The 26,894-nt window shown below is 38.2% G+C and overlaps 1 protein-coding gene across 1 annotated transcript in view; it reads left to right on the top strand.

Moving 5' to 3' along the window:
* The window catches only part of LIMA1 (LIM domain and actin binding 1), an 86,585-nt gene that overhangs the window by 41,314 nt on the left and 18,377 nt on the right, over positions 1-26,894 (top strand). Inside the window, exons 4-7 of the mRNA XM_090273144.1 lie at positions 6,175-6,642; positions 22,033-22,117; positions 22,870-23,018; positions 25,687-25,794. Coding sequence (XP_090129270.1) covers positions 6,175-6,642; positions 22,033-22,117; positions 22,870-23,018; positions 25,687-25,794 — 810 coding nt within the window. The remainder of the gene's footprint in view (positions 1-6,174; positions 6,643-22,032; positions 22,118-22,869; positions 23,019-25,686; positions 25,795-26,894) is intronic.

Here is a 26,894-nt window from a genome sequence, read left to right as displayed (position 1 = left end):
TTGGAGGAGATCTGGTCTGGAGATGATGAGCTATGTATCGAAGTGTCAGTGGTATTTAAAGACATGAGATTCATGATATTACCTAGGTAGTAAGTGTAGCTAGAAAAAAGGTTTGAGGACTGAGCTCAAGGGCATCTTGATGTTTAAAGGTTGGAGAGATAAGGAGGAACCAGCAAGGAAACAGAGAGAGTAACTGATGAAATGGCATGGAACAAGAGAATGTCAGAAGTCAAGTGAATAATGTATTTCTAAAAGGAGAGTTCTCAACAGAGTCAAACAAACAAACAGGCTGACAATTAATTGTTTGATTTGGCAACATGAAGGTCACTGGTCAACTTGTGCTGTTTGGGAGTGATGGGATAAAGGCCTGATTGGACTAGGTTCAAGAACGTAGGGTGACAGAATTGACACCATGAGTATAGACAAACATTTTTGGAGCATCTCTTCAGTACGAGGTGCTAAAGACATAGAGGAATAAGATGTGGCCCCTGCCTTCAGGGGACTGTTCCGAGTTTGGAAAATAGAATTTATAATCCCAGTATGATAAGTACCATATTAAAGAAATACTCAAGCCCTTACCAGTGTGGCTTAGTTGGTTGGGTGTTGTCCTGCAAAGTGAAAGGTCACTGGTTCAATTCCTGGTCAGAGTACATGCATAGGTTGTAGGTTTGGTCTCCAGTCTGAGTGAGTGCAAGAGACAACCAATTGATATTTCTCTCCCTCTCTTCCCCTCTCTCTAAAAATAAATAAATAAAATCTTTAAAAAAGAAAAAACAGAAACTATTTTTTAAAAAAGAAAGAAAAGAAATACTCAAGGTGCTATGGTTGAATTTAGGAGAGACTTATAACCTTGCCTGTGCCATGTCAAGGAAGACTTCCCAGAAGTGGTGCCTGATTGAGCCCAAAGGACAAATAGAGATTAGCTTTAAAATGGGGGGTGGGGGGGGAGGGTACCAGAGGAAGCCGCTCAGGCGCAACATGGAGATATAAGAGAACAGGCACCTTTAAAAGTTGAAAAAATAAACGTCACATTCACCAAGATGGAGAATTCAGGAAAAGAACCAGATTAAAGGATGAGGAATAAAGGGAGGAAGGAGAGGAGAGACTTCAGCCTTAGATAAGGATGGATGTAAGATGCCTATAGGATTTTCAGAAAAATTAATAAGTGAGGAGAGATATCTGGCTAGAGTTATGGGTTATGAGTCATCAACAGAGAGCAGGTGGGTGAAACCAGATCATCTACAGAGGATATGTATAGCGAGCAAAGAACAGGACCTAAGACAGGGCCTTGTAGGACCCTGCCGTAGAAGGGAGGAACAGAGGAAGAGAAACCTATAAAGAAAAGTGAGGAGGGTCAGAGAAATGGGAAGAAATCTAGGAAAAGTGGGTATCACATAAACCATGGAAGGAAGGAATTTTGAAAAGCTGGGTGGGGTCAGCAACGTCAGATGCTATAGAAAGATCAAATAAAGTAAAGCAGACGTGTCCATTGTACCTGGTAGTTGAAGTAAAAGGATGTGAAAGGTAATTAAAGAAGAAGCAGTAAGCATGAAAAAATGCTAGCCTTGCTAACAATCAAAGTAATATAAATTAAAGTAATCATGAAAGATACATTGTAATGTAAACAGTTGGCAGATTTTTTTTAAGGATAATATTTGGTATGTGAGGAAATATGAACTCACACACTGTTAGTGAGAAGTTAGTTAGGCAATATCTATTAAAATATTAAATATATTTTATACCCATTGACCGAGCATTTCTACCTCCAGGAATTATCATTGATAAAAACTCACAAGTTTTTATAGTATAGTATTATACTATATAGTTAATATTTCATATATTGATATGGGCAGATATCAAAAAGCAGGTTAAATGATTAAAGCAAGGTGCAGAACAGTAGGTACAGTATGAGTTTGTAGAAAAAATATGCTGTAGTGTATAAAAATAAGGGGAAAATTGAGAATGTATGTACCAAACTATTGGCAGTGAATATATTGGTTGGGAGGGGTAGGGGTGTCAAATAGGGAAACTTATAGTATATATTCAAGATATATATACATTTGTATATTGATTGAAACTCCCCCCCCATTTTTTATTAGTTTTGTAATAGAGAAAAATAATAAGTTAAAAATAAGATAACTAAATGATAATTTTAAAGAGGTAATTTGTGATCTTGATTGGCACTACTTCAGAAGTGTTTCGGGAGAAGAAACAGAGTGAATGGAAAGTGATCGAGTAGAAGTAGTAGCAACTACAGGTCTTATGCTTGCAAGACCCTTAACTATGAAATGCAAGAGACAGCAATAACTTAGGGAAGACATAAAGTTGATGGAGGGTTGCTATTTTTTTTAACAAACTTTTTATTTTTAAATAATATTGAATTTATGAATTACTAAGATAGTACAGAGAGTTCCCATACACCTCCACCCACCTAGCTTCCCCAAATGTTAACATTTTCCATTACCATGGTACATTTATTATCAAAACCTAAGAAATTAACATTGGTGCAGCACTATTAACTAAAACTACAGACTTTATTCAGAGCTCACCAGTTTTTCCACTAATGACAGAGGGTTGCTTTTAAGATCCACTAGACTTGTAACAAGTCTGAATTGTCTCCTGAAGAACAGGAGGAAATGTCCGCATAAATTTATAGAAGTGACTGACCAGGTGAAGGAATACTTAAACATTCTATCATGGAAAGCAAGTCAGAGAATCATTCAGGAGCAAGTGGGTAAATCTCTTCCTTTAGCAAATACTGGGATAACCTAAATTCCCCAAAATTTATTCCTCCTTTTCTTTTCCTCAACTACTTTCACCTAGAACCTGAAAACACAAACCATTAGTACCGCCATCAGTTATATTTTCAGGTTCCCTTCAACATGGAATATGCCACTTCTTGAAATCTGTGCTCTTTGGGCGCTCATCTCCAAGATGACTGGCTACCACTGTTCTGAGAAGCTCTTAGCCTAGGAATTTCCTCCCATCCTCAGAGGCTGTGCATCCAGGTAGTCCACGTTTCCAGTCCCACTGCTGTATCCTACCAAACATCCTCCTGCTTTTAATATGAAGATTGCCGTGCTATATTCAACATTATAGCTCATTTGACCCAGCCTCTTCATTTTACAGGTAGGATAGCAGAGAACCGAAGAGAGACAGGTATTTATTCAAGGTCATACATCTTGGAGTGACAGACCAGAGATTCTTCCTAATTCCGAGTCAAATGCTCCTGCAGAAAGGACACTATGTTACATCTCCATGGTGTTCCTGGTCTGGATTCAGGCAGCCAGTTATGGTCCAGAGGCAAATCTGCCAAGATTCTCAGCCTTGCTGAGTAGAATGAACAGTGTGCTGGATGTCACTTTGAAAAGGGAGGCTATAGTAATATAGCAACCAATGGGGCCCTTGAAGGCTTGCAGCGTCCTTGACTTCCCACTGCCTTACTCCAGCAAAATACTTCGGAAAAGTTAAAACCTTGATACAGATGACACCAACTAGAATTTTACCTTATTTTGTGCCCCCCATGCCTTCACTGTAGAAAAGTAGAGACTATAGAGAGAGTAGAAAGAAGAGTAAGTGACTTTAGCCCAAGTTCAGGCTCTGGGAGATGACTGGGGACTATGAATAATCATCATTGTGCGGTGTGGCTTAAGGAGTAGTGAGGATCACCCATTTAATAATTATCACCACTTACTGGGTGCCTATTTATGTCAAATGCTACATTCCATGCTAATATAGTCTCATATATCTAGTCTCCACAGTAGCCCTGTATGGTATTAATAGTTTCCAGAAATTAAGAAACTTGCCCGGAGTCACATGGCTGGGTGGAGCTGGCTTATACAAGTAATACTTGATTATTGTAGAAAATACAGGTAAAGAGAAGAAAATATAAGTGACCGATAATCCATTATCCCATGATTACCCAACTCTCTCAGACCAGTACTCTCTTCACTGTGCTGCTCAAACTGCCTTTAGCTATTGTTTTTGTTTTGTGCCTTCTTGCTTCTCTTTGTTCCTCAGAAAGACTGTAGCCTCTGCTTCTTCCCCATCTTTGCTTGCTCAGGCCCTGAAGGCCTGGACCACTGGCCTAGCCTGGAAAGTGCTGCTGGAAATGACTTAAGGGTGTGGACCTTTAATGCTGTCAGACCACACAGCCCTGCCCTTCCCCTTCTTATCCCCACTCCAGCACTTTTGAACTCTATCCTTAAGTGCTCCTTTTAATAAAAGAGCACATTTACTCCTCCTTAAAGTGCCCCCTAAGGGATGTCCTCGCCCAGGCCCTTGTTCGGGACACTGCTGGTATTCTGTCACACATCCCTCTCTTCTGGTTACCACATGTAAAGTAGAAATAACAATTTTTGAGACACTTACAGTAATATCAAAATTATTTAATATTTTGTGACATGGTGATGTGTAATTTTATTTTTTGTATTCATTTTATTACACAATGAATATATATTTATTATAAAAAGAAAATATAAATGCCCATAAGCCATGATTCAAGGGTAACCCATTAATATCCTGATGTTTTTCTTCCAGAATACTTTCCTATGCTTATCTTTATAAATATACATTTGTATTATAAAATGGGATCATGTTGTCTTATAATTTGCCTTTTTCCCACTCAAAAGCATCATCTTATGAGCACCTTTCTGTGTTAAGAAATATATGTCAATCACATGACTTGTCTCTGAGAAAAGCAGTGTCCAGTTTCCAAGGCAAAATGCCCCTTTGATTCTCAGGGCTCCTCTTGGGCAGGGCAAGGGCAAGGCAGGTAAAGTTGGAAACCAGATGACTCATCCATTGTGGGGCAGACGGTAGCAGGGAGCCAGGAGTGCCGCTGGCAGTTAAGGTAGCACCAGCTTTGAGCTGTTGTTTAAATTCTTTCTTTCCTAGCAAGAAGACTTTTCATGCTTCTTATATCTCTGAGCCATACATGCTTCTTCCCCCAGTGAATTTTGTCAAGCAGTTGTTCTTCTGTAACTTATTTTCAAGCCTTGGAGCTACTTGATGAAGTGGCTCTCGGAATGTATTCAGAAGAGTAATAGGGTGAGAGTCTTAATTCCCAATATAACTGCTAATCCTGTTTAATTCCCTGAAGTCTCAGTCCTAGGTGGTTGGTCTTTTCTTTCTTAGTTGAAAGACCCGTGAGTCACAGACTACAGGAATGGAGGGCAAGAAGGTAGTACTGGAGCTTGTGGTTTGTTGGGAAGGTGGTGCAGCTCTATTCAGGAGTACTTTCAGACTATGGAACATTGAATTTTATTTAAACATTTTATTGTGGAACAACATTGACAGTTTCCAGGTTGTTTTCTGTCTTATGTTTTGAAATTAATTCCATTTTGACCCAGGTGAAAGTGAACTCTTCTAAGATGTTTAAATGTCCATCTTTTGATAGAGAGAGTGGGTATTGTCTTTTTCATATGAAGCCTGGATAATTTTTCAACCAAAGGATCTGTAAAGTAGTGAATTTTCTGATAACTGAGAATTTGCACATGGACAAACATGTAGAGAAGAGCAGGAAAAAAATAATTGGATTCTTATGTAAAGATAAAATTTGACTGTTTATATGCATGTAAATTATGTCAGATATGATGAAATATCATTTATGCAAATACATGTAAAAGTCTGATGACTTTTTAAAATTTCTACAAATAGTTTCAATCCATGATGCTATCATCCACAATTAATGTATTGCATCATTTCAGCTATATTGCATCTTTGTCTTTAAAATAAGAAAGAAAAGGCAGGATTCATCATGTCATTTTGTGGCATGTGATGATGACCTTTTATTAATGCATATTTACAGTGCTTAAAATACCTGGTATCTGCTTTTTCTTTCTCATTTTCCCCATTAATCTTTGGATAAAAATCTCTTGTCTCCACTGTAACTGTCATTAGATCTGGGCTCTCCTTTCTTCTCATTTTGTCCTTATAAGGCTATCCTGTTTTATCACTTCCTGCTTCAGCTCCTGACTTTTTCTCTCTTCCCCTCTCCCTCTCCTGGGGTGGAAGCGTTTCCTCCATGTGGCAGGGCTGTAACTGTTCACAGCTGTCTGAAACGCCAGTGGACCTGGAGCAGCTTGGAGCTTTAACTTTCATTTTACAAAGAACATCATGCTTGAATGTTTCAGCAGGCAAGTTATAACTGGCACTTACTCCTTGTTCTTCTAGAACACTGAAAATCTCCCCCAGCACTTTAGAAGGGGAATCCTGACTGTTTTAAAGAAGAAGTGGGAGAACCCAGTGCTGGGCTCCGAGTCTCTCCCAGACTCTCTGCGGAACAGCAGCACTGAGGTCAAGCACAGAGGCGACCATCCTCCTGCTGAAGTGGTGAGCAGCTCTGCCTCTGGGGCCGAAGCCAACCGGGAGGAACGGGTCCACCCCAGACCTAGACTTGGATCACCTGCTGAAGCTCATACTCAGTATCCGTATCCCCTCATTGAGGACAGTGAGCATCTAAAAGACCACTCAACAGACAGTAAAAAAATGGAAAATTGTCTAGTAGGAGAATGCAGGCATGAAGTAATGAAGCCTGAAATCAATGAAAATACAGAAGCTACGAACAAAATAGAGAAATATAATGTTCCGCTGAACAGGCTTAAGATGATGTTTGAGAAAGGCGAGCCAACTCAAACCAAGGTAAGGATTGGGAGGGTTTAAAACTTGATAAAGCCAATTCAAGTCAATAAACAGAGCTGGTTTCTAATTCAGACAGTCTGAGTACTGGCAAACATGTAGTCGGGGTCTTTTGAATCATGTTAATTAAAAATCTCAAATTATTTGCATAGATGCTAAGATTTGTGAGTCTCCAACCCAATTTCATATGAAATCAAGCTCACACTGGGTTCCAGGTTGATGTCTAGAAACGAAGAGAGTTTGATGCGGATAGTTTATATGTTTTTGTATGCTTGCCCTTTTAATTTGTCTTCCTGTGTCTTTTGTCATTTGTCGCTTTGGGGCGTGGAATTACTGCTGAATCGTTCCCTTGGACACAGCTGCAGGCTGAGTGTTAAGGCCAGAGTTTAATGTTAAGACTGAGGCTTAGTTGTCTCTGCTAGCTGAATCCCTTCTCTTCTTCTCAATTTCCTCATCTGTGCCTTCCAACAAATGTTTTCTATCAGCTAAAATCCTCTCCCAGGAAAAATCAATGAAGATAGCCAGACTAGCTGTAGCCTTCAGGATTTTTGACTTGCAAATGCACAGGGTTGCATTTTCCTACAACTGCTAATGAAATTTGATCCTTCGTGTGGATTGCAGACCAGGTCCCCAGAGGGAATTACTTAACTAGAAAATGAGTTACATATGCTGGTGGCTTATAACACAATCCAGGGGCTGCAGAACTGGTAAATTTTTCCAGTTTTCTCATACTTTCCTGCATATCTGGCTTTGTACATGAGGATGGTTTGTTACAACAGTCATTATAATGAAATAAACAGATCTGATTGGAAGCAAAGCCATCATTTGCTTTAGATTGCATCTAAATGGGGGAGTTGAATTTTTTAAGCTAAATATTTGGCCCAAATCCCTCTATTGGTGAAGTAATTGTATGAAGTGTTCTTTCTGAGATAAAAATTAGATAACTTTCCTATCTTCTATTATATTTGGGGTGACTTAGTCAATTTCTTTCCATAACTTACAGTTCCTGGAGCTTCCTGCCTAGAAACCTTCTTGAGTTTTTAGGGCTCATCTATTTGAGAATATAGGAAGAATTTTTAAAGGCTTTCAAACTTAGAACCCTCTTCTGTGAATGAGTTTTAGCTCTATTTTAACACTGAAACCAGCTGGCAAGAGATGTAACCACAAAGCAGTTTTACGGCTTTTCTTAAACTCTCTTCCCTCCCAACTTTTAGTCCCTCTAGGCCTGCCAACTCCCTCTTTCTCCTTTATGGTCTTAATAAAAAAAAATTTTTTTCTTCATTTAAATGGGAAGAAGAATTTTAAATGGAAGGAAAAAAATGTCAGAAATCCTAAATAGAGAGGAAGGGGCTTTGTTGTGACTCAAAGCACCATTGTAAGTCTCCTCCTCACAGACCTTGCTAAGGGGCAGGACAGCTGATGTCATGCCAGCACACACAATGTAGATTCAGTGCAAAAGGCTGGTGCATGTCAAAACTGGCCTAAGGTAGGAAATGACTGGGACTGCAGCAAACAAAAATGCTGATTATGTGTAAGGATCTTGTGAGAGACTTTTTTCTCATAAATGCCCGGTGAGAGATGGGTCAGAACAAGCCTATCTCTGTGGCTGACCAGAGAGGAGAAAAAACTCTTTATATAAAGAATTGTGAGTCCCCAACCCAATTTCATAGGCGCTGGGCAGCTAATGATCTAGGAAGTGGGGGTGAAGGGGTGTAATTGTCCTAAGATTGGACTTTTTAAAATTGCCTTATGAAATTTCTTCATAGTCATTTGTCGCTTAATGGACTGCTTGGGGAGTATGATACACAGCAGCCCTTGGTTTTATGTAACTGTGTCTAAATAAGTATCATTATCTACATTGGAAACAGCATAGATTACTTTTTAAAGTTTTGTCTTAATATTTCAATAAAACTGTTAAAAATTGTGTCTACTTTAGGTTAAGGAATAACTAATCAGTTTAAAACTAGGTTATGGTTTTGTTAACATAATTTCAGCTTTAACATGGATAAGGCTTTATTTAACCAGGAAGTCACTTAACTGGATCTTAGGAAGGAAGCTCTGAGAAATATAGAAAGGGCGCTAGAAATCCTTTTAGGAGCCAGAGTATATAGATAAGAACGTATACTTCGCTCCAACAAATTAGTACCTCAGTGAGATAAAGGAATATAGTTGGGCACATATTGTGTGAATTTTTGGTACCATAACTGAATTTTAGAGAACTGGACTGAAACTCAGCTAACTAGCTGAGCAGAGTCTGGGAGCACATAGACAATAGAAATACACAGTCTAACGTTGTGTCCTCCTAAATCTTTTTATCAGAGTCATCTGCGGGAGACAAAGTCAATTGGCTTGAGTCTCACTTTTCTTAGCCTCTCTCCCTTTTGGTGTAGATGGTTTTAGTTCTTGTCCATTTCTCTTCCTGATCTTTTATTCACCCTCCTGTTTTGTTTTTTAATTTATTTTTAGAGGGAGAGGAAAGGAGGGAGAAAGAGAGGGAGATAAACATTGATCAGTTGCCCCTGTCACACGCCCATCCGGGCAATCCAGGCAATCCGGGCAATCTGGGCATGTGCCCTGATCAGGAATCTAACCAGCGACCTTTAGGTTTGTGGGAGGACCACACCAGTCAGAGCTGCCCTTCTGTTCTGTTTTCTTTCTTTCTTCCTTTCTTCCTTTCTTTCCTTTTCTTTTCCTTCTTTCCTTCCTTCCTTCCTTCCTTCCTTCCTTCCTTCCTTCCTTCCTTCCTTCCTTCCTTCCTCCCCCCCTGCTTTCTCTCTGTAATCTTATCTCTTTACATGACTCCAAGAAATGAATCCCCAAACTAGATTCTAATCCTGAACTCTTAACCCAAGCTTCAGCCTTATATTTCTGGTTGTCTGCCAGATCAGACATCTCTCTGTGAATGCCCCTTAGGCCCTCCAGTTCGAGAATGCTAAGAAAGATTCATTATCTTTCAGACCAAAACCTGCTTTGCCCATCGTGTCCCTTAATGCATCACCATTCACCAAATCTCCTAGTCTGTAAAGCTGGGAATCATCAGTTCTTCCTTTTGTCCACCTCCTCTTCACAGTCAGTTACTTTCTAAGCCCTGTAAGTCAGTCCACCCCTTACGCATTACTCAAGTATGGGCCATTCTGTCCAATCCCTTAGTATTGCTACAACCTCCCCTACTGGCCTCTCATTTCGTTCTTCCCATGGAGCCTCCACACTGTTGCTACTTATTTTTCTAAATATAGTTATAAATTATGTTACTTCCTTGATTGGCCCTGGCTGGTTTGGCTCAGTGGATTGAGCGTCGGCCTGCGAGCTAAGTGTCGCTGGTTCGATCTTCCAGTCAGGGCACATCAGAGAAGGAAAACTCTGACTCCAAAAAACCTCCGCTGCCTTGCGGCATACCTCTTCAGGGGAAAGGCTAAGGGAGTAAACCCCGACAGAAAATCCGGAGCCGGAGTCCCTAAGGCGGTTTGACGTTGTAGTCAACACCGGCAACTCCTGCGGCGCACCTGAAGCCAAGCTGTATTGACTCGTCTTTCCCTTGGACCCTTCAGCTGCGAAGAGAGGGGGGGTCTGCTGCATGGGCAACAGCAGATCCTCCATATCACCCTGCCCAGGCTCTGTAGCTTCAGCTTCACTGGAGAGGACACTCCAGCATCATCGCAAGATGTCGATTCAACACGGGAGGAGACAGATACCGTGTCACTCCCGAGTCGGACTGCACAGCCATTCTCGGCGGTGCAGATAGACTCTTAAGAAGCTACACCATCGTCTCTCGAGACGGACGGCTGCCGACGGACGACGACTTCCTTGATTAGAAGTTTTTGATACCTCAGAATTAATCCACATTTAATATTCGGGTCTTCCATAATCTGAACTCAATCTACCTTTCCAGTCTCACAACCAGTCTTATACTCAAATCCTGGATTACTCTTCCTTCTCAAAATTATTCATGCCTGTCCCCCAACTTCTCCCTTCTAAAATCTTAGTCTTCAAGGTCTATCAAGACTATGAGGCCTTACCTCAGTTTCCCCCAGACGAATTAACCCCACTTCTCACTCTCCTATAATATTTTACTTCTCTTTGGGCACTTACATTATACTTCCTTTAATAGTCATATATAAATCTGTACACTTTCCAGTCTATAATTTCATTCAAAGTGATGACATTTTCCTTCTCTAGTGGTCAGCACTATAATTTGGCTCTTAGTGTTTATTTAATAAAGATGGAAAAGAAACTTAGAACTCAATTTATAATTATAAGAATCAATTAAAAACTAATTCTCACTTATTCTCTACCTTTAGTGAATAGGTTATTATCAGATGGTTTAGTTGGATATGATGGGTCTAATTCCAGTGAGCAAATGAGTGATGGATTGATTAATGTAACTTATCATCACTACTAGGAAAAAGAAACCTCCAGTGACATATACTGAATGTGTTTTAACATCCCTAACTTCATGTGTATGTTAATGTTTGTTTTACATAGCTTATATGACTATAATGCGCACTCTTTTATTAAAAAGATAGCTTATCAACTGGCTATAACCAATGTCCAGTTATTGTCATGTTGACATTTGAATGCATAATCTTTAGAAACCAGGATGAGGTTATTTAAGAATTAAAAACCTCTTCTTCCATGGCTAGGAAAAATAAAACAAGGTAGGGAACATGTGACAAGTTCCTTAAGTTTCAGTTTTTTCTGTTTGGTTCCTTACATATTTGGTTCACACAAATCATTGGATAAGAGAATAAACACCAATGTTTGGATGGTATATTTCTACCTTCATAATCTATTTAAATTATTGTCTTTTGCTTGGCTCAAGATTGAACCAGTGAGGTGTGATGCAAGAAAATAAGGCCGGAATATGGATATCCCTCGGTTCTTTTACACCAGTGTTTACTACAGCTTCTTCCAGGGAGTATTTCCATCTTCTAGGAGAGTAATTAGATAAAGGAAGGAGAAAAGGAGAGGAGAAGAAAGAATGCCTCCTCACAAAAGAATTCCTATTTTCTAAAACACATAAACACACACTGGTCACTCTTTGGGAACTAACCAAGGATAGGAGGCAGTAATGATAAGGTAATGATAAGTAAATAGAATTAAAACTATCTAGAAAAAAATTTTTCTTTCTTCTTTTCCCCCTATTTTATTTATGGTATATTTTAATGCTCCTAATTAGTCATATTTTAATTGTGTTAACTTGTTTTATATTACAAAGGTAAACAGTTCATTCAACTAAAAGAAATCTGAAATAAAAATGGGAGTTTCCCTTGTCCCATCCCCTTTTCATTTCTTTGCCACTTCTCTCCTCTTAGACTTCTAAATCCATGAATTTTCCTTAGAATTTCTGTTCCTCTTATCATCAGTATCATTATATTAATGGCTAGCATCAAAATGCCAGCAAAAACTTCACTTGTTTATACGAGAGTACAACTATCCTTCTTTAAACAGTCCAACATTTCTGTGGTTTTCCTTCTTGTCAGTTCCTGGAAGTGACACTTAGTATTTTGTTTACCTTTACATAACACTAGTACATGTCAGTGTAGGTACTGGTGTAGTGGAGTGAGCCCTTGAGAAAATAAGGAAACTAAGCTAAAATCTGATCTCTGTTCATCAGATATTTTATCCATAGCCAATGAATCTATGATCTACATCAAAGAAACAATTTATATTTGCCTTCTTGAAGAATGTGTAGGTAGGTGTCTGTAGGGACTCTCTATATTGTTATAAAATTATCCATGACGTTTTATTTTCTCCTTTCATGGTTAATAATTGCATGTGTTCCCTTATCTACTTAATGTTATCTTAATAAGATTTTTCTTTCACTTTCTTAATGTCTCAAGTAAATTATTTAGAATTAAATTCCAAGAAGAATACAATTCTGAGGATCTTTAAAATTGGCATTAACTGCATATTTTTTAATTATAATTTTAAGATGAGCTTAGAGAAGAAAGGGATTTGAGTAACTGTCAACATCACTGTGGTCATCCTCATGTAGAGGAGTATATCTTTAATTTGCTTATCAGAGAATTATAAATCTTAAATTGAATCAACATTACACCTCTATTAGATACATTGCAGGTGCTTTAAATATGGATAACTGGTTTTGTTAGATCAACACAAGAATTATCTTTTTCTATCATTGCTGTCTTTCTCATATATCCCTTTAAAACTAAATTTTTGCTGATTTATTATATTCACCTGTAATTTATAGCTTCTTCTATGTTTCAAATAAAAATAAGAATGACTTCTCTCTATAGTGGATCATTTCTCATAAAGACCTCATACCAGTATAAATAAGTTTTATTTACCCCTAATTAGTAACTCTGAGTAACAGTTTGGTCTTTTGTGGTAAGATAATAATGAATCCAGGTATAAAGGAATTCTGATCTTTCTCACTCTTTGTTGCCCTAAATGGCTGTCCTTGATGTCCTTTGCTCAACCATAGAAAGGATTACAACTAGACTGCAACACAAATAACATCCAGAACCATCAGAAAATCAAGCTCTATGGAAGTCCAACAACCAAGGATTTAAAGAAGCTACATTTATCCAGATGGGCAGGAGGTGAGGAGTCATGGAGACAGGCGGAGAGGCGAGGAGATGCAGTGTGGCACAGAGAGGTGGCAGCAGTGGAATAGACTATCCCACATTCACATATGGTGGATAAAAATCAGAAGGGATACCATGGGAGCAAGCAACCCCAGCCCTAGGCCAGACCACACAGTCCAGGGTGCCAGTGCCTGGAAGATAAATCCTCATAACTTCTAGCTGGAAAAACCAGTGGGGATTGGGGCGGTGGAAGAAACTGCCAGATTTTCAGGACACCCAGCTTAAAGGGCCTGCACGGACTTAGAATGTATACAAACCCACCCACTCTGGGATTCACCACCAGGGCAACAGCTGGAAGGGTGCCAATCGCATATAGGAAGTGGGTGAAGTGACTAGAAATGGGGTGGCTGTCAGGCAAACCTCTGGAAGACAGGCAGTGGCATTGTCCTCTTCAAGCCCTCCCCACCACACACAGCCACAGAGCCGTGGAGCAGGTTGCCCTGCCCTAGCGGTTACTAAGGCTCTGCCCCCAACACACACAATTTACAGGTGCCTTTTTTACAATAGTCTATGCTACTAAGACAGGGAGGCAAAGCAGCTCTACCTAATACACAGAAACAAACACGGGGAGGCTGCCAAAATGAGGAGACAAAGAAAGATGGCCCAAAGGAAAGAACAGAACAAAACCCCAGAAAAAGAACTAAATGAAATGGAGATAACTTACCTATCAGATGCAGAGTTTAAAACACTTTAAAACACTGGTAATCATGATGCTCAAAGAACTCATTGAGTATGGCAACAACATAAAAGAAGAAATGAAGATAAATGAAATAAAGAAAAATCTACAGGAAACCATCAGTGAACGGGAGGAAGCCTGGATTCAAATAAACAATTTGGATCATAAGGAAGAAATAAGCATTCAACCAGAACAGCAAAAAGAAAAAAGAATTTAAAAAAAACAAGGATAGGATAAGGACCCTCTGGGTTATCTCCAAACATACCAACGTTTGAATATAGAAATTCCAGATGGAGAAGAGGAAGAACAAGAAATTGAGAACTTATTTGAAAAAATAATAGAAGAAAACATCCCTAATTTGGTGAAGGAAATAGACACACATATTCAGTACAGTAGTCCCTCTCTATATTGCGGTTCACTTATCACGGCCTCACTGTATCACGGGATTTTTTAAAATACAGTATTCCCTCACTTATCACAGGTATTACATTTTAGACCCTGCCCCCCAATCCCCCGCAATAGGTGAAAATCCGCAGAGTAGAAACCTTACATTTATTTTAGTATTTATATATATCTTAAGACTTTATAAACCCTTCCCACACACTTATAAACCATTCGCAATCCCTTATTAACCTTTCCCACTCCATTATTAACCTTTTCCACACTTTTATAAACACTACTTATGTTCTTAAACATATGCTACACTCTTAAATCTACGTAACTTTAACAACATACGTATACAGTACCGCAAAACCCCACCGTATAGCAAAATATCCGCGATAAATAATTAAATATATTTTTTAAAGTTCTGCGATACAATGAGGCCGCGATACGTGAACCACAATATAGAGAGGGACTACTGTATTATATTTTATTATTTATCGCGGGTTTTTTGCTGTATTGCGGGACTTTGCGATACTGTATACATAATTGTTAAAGTTACGTAGGTTTAAGAGTGTAGAATATGTTTAAGAACATAAGTAGTGTTTATAAAAATGTGGAAAAGGTTAATAAGGGAGTGGGAAAGGTTAATAAGGGACTGGGAATGGCTTATAAGTGTGTGGGAAGGGTTTATAAAGCCTTAAAATATATATAAATACTAAAATAAATGTAAGGTTCCTACTTCGTGAATTTTCACCTATCGCAGGGTGGTCTAGAATGTAATACCGCGATAGGTGAGGGAATACTGTAGATGTCCAGGAAGCACAGAGAGTCCCGAACAAGTTGGACACAAAGAGGCACACACCAAGACACATCATAATTAAAATGCCAAAGGTTAAAGATAAAGAGAAAATCTTAAAAGCAGCAAAAGAAAAGAAGAGAGTTACCTACAAAGGAGTTCTCATAAGACTATCAGCTGATTTCTCAAAAGAAACTTTGCAGGCAAGAAGGGACTGGCAAGAAGTATTCAAAGTGACAAAAAGCAAAGACCTACAACTAAGATTACTCTATCCAGCAAAGCTATCATCTTAGAATGGAAGGGCAGCTAAAGTGCTTCACAGACAAGGCAAAGCTAAAGAAGTTCATCATCATCAAGCTATTATTATATTACATGTCAAAGGAACTTACTTAAGAAAAAGATCAAAACTATGAACATTAAAATGGCAACAAATGCACAACTATCAACAAGTGAATCTAAAAAAAAAAACAAACAAACAAACAAAAAAAACGAACGACTAAGCAAACAACCAGAACAGGAACTGTATTATAGGTATGGAGATCATTTCAAGGGTTATCAGCTGGAAGGGAGAAGGGGGAGAATGGGGTAAAAGGTTCAGGGATTAAGAAGCATAATTGGTAGGTACAAAATAGGGGGATATTAAGAAGAGTATAGGAAATGGAGAAGCCAAAGAACTTACCAGTATATGCACAACCCATGGACATGAATAAGGGGGTGGGATTGCTGAAGTGGGGTACTGGGTAGAGGGGTTAAAGGGGGGAAAATTGGGACAACTGTAATAGCATAATCGATAAAATATTTTTTTGCCCTGGCTGGTGTGTCTCAGTGGATTGACTGCTAGATGAAAGCCAGAGGGTCGCTGGTTCAATTCCCAGTCAGGCCACATGCCTGGGTGAAGGCCAGGTCCCTGGTTGAGGGGGTGGGAGTGGGGCAAGAGGCAATCACACACTGATGTTTCTCTCCTTCTCTTTCTCCCACCCTTCCCCTCTCTCTAAAAAGAAATAAATAAAATCTTAAAAAAAAAAAAAAAGAAAGAAAGAAAGAAAAAAGCCAGCTCTATGGATGGTAGAGATGAAAGCCGCGGTCTCATGGCATTGTTGAACTGCCTTATCAGGTCTGGACCATACCAGGGAATTTAAATAAAAATAAATATATATTTCTTAAAAATATTAAGAATCCATATTTTACAGATGGAAATAGCCAAGGTCAGAGTAGTTAACTGATATACCCAATGTCATGTGACTAATTAATAGAAATTGTGTAGTACCCTTTCTACCATATAACACCATCTTCATGAATATTATAATAATGGTTTATTGAATAAAAGCAACTGGCCATGGCCTTACACATCTTCGAAATCTAATGAAACTGGGAAGAAATTAAAGCGTATCAACAGCTCTATTCTCAAAGAATTTAGCGATCTTTCCTCTTCCCACATTTTTAGTGTCTTAACTGAATAAAAACATCAGGGCAATAAAGAGGAGAAATATATTGCAGTACAGCAGACTTGTACTAAAACTCTTAAATTAGAAGCTTACGGGTTCAGGAAGTTTGTTTCTCTTAAATAAATGAAATAGTCATCTGAACAATCTCTCTCTCTCTCTCTCTCTCTCTCTCACACACACACACACACACACACACACACACACACACACACACAGTAAACCAGAAAGGAGACTAAAAAGCCAAGTAAACCAGGAAAAAAGTTATCTTCATCAGCTGTGCACAACGATATCCTTATCATTGCATAACTAGTTTTTACATGGCTTTAGTCACTGTGTACACACTGTTTTGTGTGCTTTATCGTTTGTTTGGTCTTTTTTTATATACACCTTTCTATGTATCTTCCTAGTTCATGTAGTTATCCTTTTATGGCAACATGGTATTTCATTATACTGTTTAATCATTCCCCAGTAATTAGGTTCTTTTTTAGCCTAATAAAAAAGCTCTAAGCATCTTGGCAGAAACGTTTTTTTTTAGTTATTTGGGATGGGAGGCTATATTACTGAAGTGATGTTATCATGGTTGAAAGATATAATTCCTCAAACATTCTTCTTATGTATATTCAGCTTGTTGGCAAAAATTATACTATTTTACACCACCATTAGCACAATCTGAGGAGGTAGTTTATTCTCCAGCACCTCATCAGCATTTGGTTTTATCATTTTTATCTGTTGTTAATTTAGTAAATATGAAATATTTCCTTTTCTTTTTCCTAATTGAAAGAGTAACATAATTTTTGTAGCATGTTCAGAAATACAGAAAAAATAGAGAAATCCCACCAGTGGAGATCAGTGCTCCCTACTTCTTTATGTGTTATTTTACTTTAAGAGGGAGAAGGAAATGTTTATCTTGCAATACTATGAGAAATTAGGCCAGGTTTTATCTACACCCTATGATACTCATGCATAGTTCAGCAAAGTCTCATTTTTCCCTAAAAGTTATCCTTCCTCCACCCTTGGCTTTGGAGGGATGAGAGTCTGAAGGAAGATCAGAGTTGAAAGGTTGAAGGAAGTGGCTGAGAGGGGTAGGAGTCTCTCAGTAAGTTAAAGTGTTGAAAATCAACTTTCAAAGAGAATTTTTTCTGAAAATAAGGGTACAGGGGACAGGAAATCCTGCTTTTTACTTGACATTTGGGACCTAACTTATTTACTTCTTCAATTTGTTGTCCCACTTATTTAGGCATTCATTGGTAGAGTCTTGTATGTGCCCTGACAGGGATCGAACCCGCAACCTGGGCATATTGGGCAATGCTCTAAGCTACTGAACTAACTGACCAGGGCCTATTTACTTCTTTTAAAACAATTTCCAGCCCTGGCTGTTTGCTCAGTTGGGTAGAGTGTCACCCCAATACACCAAGGTTGCTGGTTTGATCCCTGTCAGGGCACATTTCAAGAATCAATCAATGAGTGCATAAATAAATGAAACAGCAAATCAATGTTTCTCTCTCTCTCTCTCTCTCCCTCTCTCTCCCTCTCCCTCCCTCTCCCTCCCTCTCCCTCTCACTCTTCCTCTCACTCTTCTTCCTCTCTCTCTCTTGCCCTCCTCTCTCTCTAAAATCAATCAAAATTTTTTTTTCAGAGAAAATAAATTCTATGGACTAGTGGTTAAAATCCCCAAACTCTTACTCTGTTAACTTTTACATGTTGATGTGTTTATGGATTCACAGAGAATGTTTAAGGGGCATTCACACTAAATAGAGTTCCTACAGTCAGCTGACAGGAAGGAGGACATGGGGGTGGGGTGAGGTCAAGGCCTAGGACATTCCAGAAAGTCTTAAAGTGTCTTGTCTTTTCTCTCTTTTCTTAACACATTATGATGACTAAGGTTCCCTCAGACATACGAATAAAAAGGGCTGAAAAGCGATAAAAATGTGTTACAGAAGAGTATTTTAGTATCAGAATTCCTGTGTGTTTTTTTCTCTCTGTGTTCCTCTACTTCCTTGAGAAATACTGGAGGAAACTCCTCCTTCTTCCTGTTCCTCAGATTACCACTTGTAAGACGAGGATCATAAAATTTGTAGTAAATGCATTTGAGATCTTGTTATTCTGTGTATTCAAGTGGTTTGCGGGTGAAAAGATATTTTTTAAATGCCTAGAGTATCACCTGGGATCCCATTAAAAGTTGTCTCAGAGCTGTATTCCTCCTTAGAACCAGTGTCTGTAAAACTTTCATTTCCAGACATGTTGCTCTTTTTCTATTTTTCTAAGACCAAATAGCTTTGCATGTTCACTTATTTAGTATTTGAAAGAAGATAATTCAGAATATTGATACCCTCATAGACCAGGTGTTTTTTTTTTTTTTCTTTTGAAGGCCCTATATTTAATTCAAAGTTTTAAATGAAAGGCTAGCAAAGATTGGAAATTTTGTGCATCTAAAGCCAAAGAAAGTCTCTGCCCTGGCAGATCATATGTTCTAATTCTAAATGATCTTGCTCCCAGTAAGATCAGTGCAGGGACTTTCACATAAGTACAGACAGAAAACTGTACTCTCAGCAGGTTATGACATGTAACACATATTCTTTGAATTGTACTTGAACTTTACCTTTGACAGGATGTAAGTATTTGAAATATTGCTCTAGTATTAAGAATGCAGGGGTCCCCCCAAAAAATAAATAAACAAATAAATTTTTTTTAAGCCACAGCTTTTAATTCACTAATATTATCAATTACCTAGCAATATGTTTTTGTAATCACAATATCTTATGTTTCTTGGTGGAAAAGTGACATTCACTGGTTAACAATATCAGTGGCAATATATTAATGGTATTAATAATAATAAAAGTAATAATGCCCCCCCCAAAAAAGAATGCAGAACCTGTTCATTTTCAGTTTTGTTTTTTTTAAGTGTATTTCCAGGGTTTTTCTCTTTTTAAGCCCCGGAAATTCTAATTTTTTTTAAAGATTTTATTTATTTATTTTCAGAGACAGGGGAAGGGAGGGAGAAAGGAAGAGAAACATTGATGTGTGAGAGATACATTGATTGGTTGCCTCTTGCACGCCCCCAACTGGGGACCTGGCCTGCAACCCAGGCATGTGTCCTGACTGGGAATCAAACCGGTGACCTTTCGGTTCACAGGCCAGCACTCAATCCACTGAGCCACACCAGCCAGGGTTGAGAATTTTAACTTTTATAGTGATCATCTTACAGTGCAGCAGCATTTGGGAAAAATTTTTGGAATTTCCTGTACTTTAATTATTTGCAAATGAGAAGTGCTTTGAAAACAAACAAACAAAAAAATGTGGATGGGAGAGTATCCTGCCAAACTGATCTTTTCTCTTTGGCAAATGATCTTCATTTCCAGACTGGGATCTGCTCCCAGAGGAAGAGTATGTTGCAACATATGAGTAACGTGGATGTGATTAATGGTACAGATGACCTGAGTGTAATGTGGCAAAGTTAGAGATGCTACAGCTTATCTTGGTTTTCATTAAAAATATTCAACTAATAATGTAAATAGCAAAGCTGACTGGAGATAAATTATATTTTAAATGTATATTAAATTTGCAAGAAACTTTTTTTTTTTTGGTTTGGTACAAGAAGCCCAATCCTTGTCTCTGACTTCTGAAGTGGTATGTTTTCTACTGCGGGTGTGGGCGTGTGGTGGGACTTAAAATAAGTGATAGTTCAGTCTTAAACTTTACTGTTCAGTTGAGTTGAGTAAGCCATTGAACTTAGAGGCTTAATAGCTATTTACTAATGTTGAATTCAAAAGGGTACTAAGTCTTATCTCCTGTTATTTGGGATTTCAGATATCTTATCTACTTCATGTTATGTTGAGATGTAAATGATAGGATGTGGTTGAAGGCTCTCATTACAAACTGAATAAACATGACATGCTGTGTATCATGGGGACATTCTGTGACACTGAGTGACTTACTATTGAATTACTTTTCCAGGTTTAAAAGTTATAATTTGTGCCCTGGCCAGGTAGCTCAGTTGGTTAGTGTTGCCCTAATACATCAAGGTTGTGGGTTCAATTCCTGGTCAGGGCACATACAAGAATCAACCAATGAATGCATAAATACGTGGAACAACAGATCTCTCTCTCTCTCAAGTCAATAAATAAGATTTCAAAAATATATAATTTGTAACTTTAATTAGAGATCTACTTTAATATTTTATTTATTTATTTTTAGAGGGAGGGCAAGGAAGGGAGAGAGAGAGGGAGAGAAACATTGATCAGTTGCTTCCCATATGTGCACCAACGGGGGACTGAACCTGCCTGCAACCTAGGCATGTGCCCTGGGATTGAACTGGCAACCTTTCACTTTGTGGAATGACGCCCAACCAATTGAGCCATACCGGTCAGGGCTAGAAATTTACTTTAGACTGAGAGATAGAAATTTAGTAATTTATAGGAATCACAAAATGCTTTAAACAAAAAATCTGTAGCATTCACTTTTCTCCTTAACACATTGCATATGGGTGGCGAACATTCTCGTCATTTCTAAAAGGCATTTAAATACCCTGGTACGCAACATGTAAAGGAAAGGTATGGCCTGCCCTGGGTAAGCTTCCAGTCCCGTAGAGCGACACACAACAATTTGATAAGCATTGTGCTGGAAGCGTAACCACCTTGCGTGCAGAGGAAGGAATAGTTGGATTTATGTAGCACAGGTAGAAATTTGCTAAGCTTACACAGAGTCTTGAAAGAACAAGCATTTGCTAGAGAACAGATGGATAAAATGGTAATCCAGGTAGAGGAAACTCGTTTACAATATCATGGACCTCACAGCAGTTTGCTTTTCCTGGAGGATAATGGGTGAGGAGAACAATATACCCAGAGAGGGTAGGTAGGGGCCAGATCTAGAACTGGTCTCCTGTGACATACTAAGCACTTTAGATTTAATTCAAGGAGTGATCAGGGATCCTTAAAGAATTTTAAACAAGAGAGTAGCATAGATTTATATTTGGGGGTGATTATGTATTTTGTATTACTTGGGATAAGGCCGGCATTATAGGGACTTGATTGGAAGGTAGAATAGCCATTTACAAAGGTAGTGCAGAGTAGTCCATCCAGAGCAGCAACAGCAGGGATAAGGTGAGATGGGGAAGGAAAACAGCAGATACTGCATCAGGGCTTGGCACTTTGGAGACACATGTCATCATCATCTGGGACATGAAGATTCCCCTCAATAACTGTTTAAATTACGAGACTTTCTGGTTAGCTGGTTAGGAAGTGATCACTAGTGGAGAGCATAACCTACACAGAGTTAACTTATTTTTCCCCGGGTACCTGTGAATATGAAGTGCTTAATATTTATAATACTAAAAACACATTCTGTGGAATATAGAAACTAATATAAAGTCTAATCTCTTCTGGGTTTAATTTATAAAGGACATTCGCTGTCATCCTTTTTGAACATTGCATCAAGATTTCCCATCTTCTATGCAAAATTTATTGCTGGGTTTTGTTTTCCAAACAGATTCTTCGGGCCCAAAGCCGAAGTGCAGGTGGAAGGAGGACCTCTGAAAACAGCTATTCTCTGGATGATTTGGAAATAGGGCCAGGTAAGCAGAGGGTTCCATGTATATGACATTCTCTGGGAAGTACTCATTAGTAAACAGTACCTTTTGGCCTCAAAGCCAATGCTTTTGAAGGAAGAGTGGCACAAATTAAAAGGAAGTCTTATCTGTTAGATACAAGCCATTCTCAAACCTCATTGCTTTCCACAAATAGCTCCTCTGTATTTTTAATCCATCCTTGTCAGTGGTAACCTATGGTAACCAAAGGGTACTTCTCTGGGATTCCAAGGGAAGTACTACGGACAATTTTGGCTCCATGGTCATCTGAGGCTTGAGGGATCCCATCAATGGGTAGTAACCTCCATCAAGATTGGTTATCCTATACTACTGGTGGTAACAAAACATTTTGAGGGTGGGATTATGTTTTGAAGGGCATATAAGGTACTGCACTAAAGGAAAAACTGAATTAATAAACATAAGAAAATCATCAGCCACCTAGTAATCAAAGAAATTCAAATAAAATGACATTGAGATCTAATTTTTTTCATATGTTAAATAAGCCAAAATTTTAAAATGTACAATACTCAATTATCGTAAAGGTTCTCCTTATAATGTTGGGGAAGTAAGTGAATATTACCATATAGATAACATATTCCTGATTTCCTTCTTTGTACTCTTAATGAAGAAATTGATTCCATTAGATTACAATAGCCCCAAATTGGGAATCTTGAAACCACTGAAATCAAATTTTATGCTCTAATAAATAATTTTTTTTTTTTTTTTTGGCATGCTTCCAGGTCAGGTATCAACTCCTGCATTCAACTCAGAGAAAAGTGACACTAGGCGAAATCTAGAGATCCCACGCCTCTCAGAAACCTCCATAAAGGATCGAATGGCCAAGTACCAGGCAGCTGTGTCCAAACAAAGCAGCTCTACCAACTATACAGTATGTATTCTGCATCATTCATTCATTCACTCATTCATTCATTCATCCAGCAAATGGTCACTGAGCGTAGGAATCAAAACGTCGTCAGACCCTGACTTGTGAGCCCTGGCTCCTTCCCTTGTGTGTCCTCCCCCACCCCCCATTCTCTTTTCACAGAAATCCTACCTTAGTTTTATTTTTCATCCTTCTTATGTCCTAATCCTCTTTACTTTCCTAGGTCTCATTCCCAGCCCACTCATTTTTTTGTGAGGCTACCATCCAGTAACGTCATTGAGAGTTTTGCTGTTTCTTCTACTTAATCTTGTTATTTTTGTTAAAGAAGTAGTGTTTTATTAATTTTAACAGAAACATTTATTTTATTTTTGTTTTTGAGGGAGGAAAGGGCAAAGAATGGAGAGAAATATCAAATGTATTCAACAGTAATACGGAGTAGGGGTTTTTTGCAATTTTTTATTGATATATAATTCTTATGACAAAATCACCATTTTAAAGTATAAAATTCAGTAATTTTTAGCATATTCACAAGGTTGTACAACCACCACCATTGTCTAATTCCAGAACATTCCTATCATCCCCAAAAGAAACCCCATGCCTGTACGCTCTCTCCCAATTCTCCTGGCAACCACTAATTTACTTGCTGTCTTTATGGACTTGCCTATTTCAGACATTTCTTATAAATGAAATTGTACAATATATGGCCTATTTAATCTTCATTCCTTATTACGTGATGATTTTATATATATATATATATATATATATATAGAATAGTGGATGAGAAAAGGTGAGAGATGACATGCTCATTAAGAACAAAATATTTGGTATTCTAAATAGAATGGAGGGTCTTTTCATTTTATACTTATTTAGGCTTAACTGGCAGGATGACACTATGGAAAATCTTAACTGAAGTTATCTTTTAAATGCCATTTATTCATGTGTACACACGCATATATACACATGTACACATACCTATATATGTATCTTTCAAATATTTGTTCCTTCTAAGATTTCAAATTACAAACTATTATCTCTTGATGTCTTTAAACAAAGTTGGAAGACTAGTATTGAATTTTATTTGTTCCCAGGCAGACTGAAACTGTTGCCTATTAGAAATCATCATGTGTGTTTCAGGAGTTGAGCCTTCTTTTCCCACATTATTAAGTATGCATTCTCCAGTAGTGTTTATTGGTGGCCTAAATCTCTGGGCAAGGAATAATATAATCTTGATTTTTCACTGTACTGTTAAGAAGAGATGTGTGTACATGAATATTGAGTGTGAAAAAAGAGCAAATTCTGACTTCCCTTAGAAGGCAGGTCAGGAGATACAGCAAAGAGGTGATCTGAGGAGCTTTAGTCCCTCTTGTTACAGGATTTTGCTGCTTCTCAGTGCCCTCCTGCTATAAACATTCCGACCAGGTGACTCCCTATGTGGAAAAACCTGTTCTGTGACTTTTTTTTTTTTTTAACTCCTAATAGAGTTTCTGCATTGCATCTCTCCATCTTTGAAAATTCTGAGTTGAAATACTTAAGGAATTCTTGTAAAAAGTACATTTTATCTCATCTCAAGAGAATTTCTCCGGCCCCTTTACAGAGATGGTTGTAACAAGGCAGACACTCTATGGCAGTGATTCTGGAAGCTGGGCTTTGAGATGGGGTCAGGAAGGAGTGGTTGGCCTGTTGTACTATTTATTATCTTCTGCAGTGCTGGCTGCCAGCTCCTCCCTGCAGATGCACTTCCAGAATATGTGCCTTAATCTGGAATTCCACACCTGAGTGAGTCACTCACACTCACACTCCCTTCATTGGCCCTGTGGCCATAAATTTTCTCCCCATGCCTACAGAATCACAGAGAACAGAAAGGTACTAGATTACTAGCAGATTAATGATAGGGAATGTCCATATTCATCTATTTCTATATTGATTTTGGGTTTAATAAATACAGTTGATTTTAATACTTTGCCCCAAGTGGTCTTTGCAAGAAAAAAAAAATTGATTGTGTTTATTCCTATGGTAGTATTAATGCCTGCTTTTTATGTTGAGACTCTGTTATGAGAAGTAGAATAAGGTATGTCTTTAGCACAATGTGTGAATTTTATGCAAAAAAAAACATGTTTTTGAAGTCTCATTTTAAAAGGTGGTTTTATGGTATCATTAAATATAATTTGTTTTCATATGTATACATCATCCCTGTCTCTCTTTCCAGGCCGGGCATATATATATATATGGTCAGTATATTTTCTTAATTATTGGCACTTGGCATCTCCTTTCCCTGCTCCAGAATGGTCTTTTCTGATAAAACTCACCAGCTTTGCATTCCCACAAGCTCTGCTGCTAGAAGAGTGAATCACGAGAACATTGTATGCTGGGGGTGGTCTGTGTGTGTGTGTCTGTGTTGATATGTCTGTATTTTAATGAGCATCAGTTTTGGACTAGTGTACAGATATTTAACTCTGAGGTGTGTGTCCACAAAGCTGCTTTTGTCATTTCACAAGTCCAAAGGGTTTTGCTTGTGACAATTAAGGGGCTGATTTGACTTGAGGCCTCTTAAAATAATTTTTTTTCACATTCCAAGTTTACTTAATAATTGTGTTATGAAGAGAATAGTGAGAATTTATTTTACTTTATTTTTTGAGACTTTTAAAAAATTTCACAGACTATTTTTATTTTTTAGAATGAACTGAGAGCCAATGGCAGTGAAATCAAAATTCATAAGTTGGAACAAAAGGAGAATGTACCCCCAGGTCCTGAGGTCTCTGTCTCCCATCAAGATGGAGAAAAGGTGGGTTGAAAAGTCTGATGTCCAGTTGCCAAGGAAACATGTGTTCTAAATTAGATGCTTAAAATTAGAAACCACTCTAACTCTGGGCTGTAGAGTGTCTGGGAATTTGGTAACAGCTGCCAGGACAGATTGTTGTTTTTGCAGGTCACATAATTTTGGTTGGGAAGCTCTGCAACTTATAGTTGACCAAATAATGAACCCTCATTGGAAAATTCTTTTCTTCAGCAAATGCTCTGAGGGTATAGAGCTAAAGTAATTTTTTTTTAAAGTTTTGATTAGCAATATTATCTTCAAAGTATTTGTATATTATTAATTTAACTCATTTTGTGAAAGAAAATTTTATTTTCACTCTAAGTATTTTGAAAGCTAGACACTATAGTAAACACAGGTAATACTAAGCTTAAAAACTAAATATGAACATACCATTTCATGCGGTCTTTATCTGCAAGGAAGCTAACAGTAGAAGGGAAATGGATAATATGTTGGCTGTCATAAAACAGTGTGACCAGTGCTATGAGAGGGCTATGCAAGGCTGTGGAAGCTGAGGCTAAGGACACTTACCCTGACTTCCTCAAGAAGGTGAGGTCCTGATGAATGTGTCAGAATAAGCCAAGTGAATAAGGAGAAGTTCGAGTAAAGAAAGAGAAGGGTATTCTAAGCAGATATAACAGAGGAGTGGAAATCGGAGATCTAAACCAAGATGACGTGGCTAGAAAAGAAGGTACATATAGGCAATAGTGAGAGACAGGTGGAGGGAGAAGGCCAGGGTGGGCCTTGAAAAGCTTTGTATGCCACCCTTAAGAGTTTGGGTGGAGTCCTGCAGTGGTAGAAACCCAGGGGAAGAATTTAAGCAAATTAGATTAGTATTTTATGCGTTTACCATTACATGAGTGTCTTAGTTGGAATAAGCAACAACACGTATGTCAGGTGAATTTATCATTTTCTCTGCCGATCCATTACCCATTCTCCTTGGTCTTTTGGTCAATATGATAATCAAATGTTACGTTAGATGAGGAGAAAGAGCTTTCAAATCTATGACAGTGATTAATATTAGGAGAAAAACCATTGTTTCTATTATACATATTGACACCCTTGAGGCC

This window comes from Furipterus horrens, unplaced genomic scaffold (genome assembly GCF_987537825.1).
Source record: "Furipterus horrens unplaced genomic scaffold, mFurHor1.1.pri manual_scaffold_4, whole genome shotgun sequence".
In the NCBI taxonomy this organism is placed as follows: Eukaryota; Metazoa; Chordata; class Mammalia; order Chiroptera; family Furipteridae; genus Furipterus; species Furipterus horrens.
The sequence above is the reverse complement of the archived record's forward strand: the minus strand, read 5'-3'. Positions and strand labels throughout refer to the sequence as shown.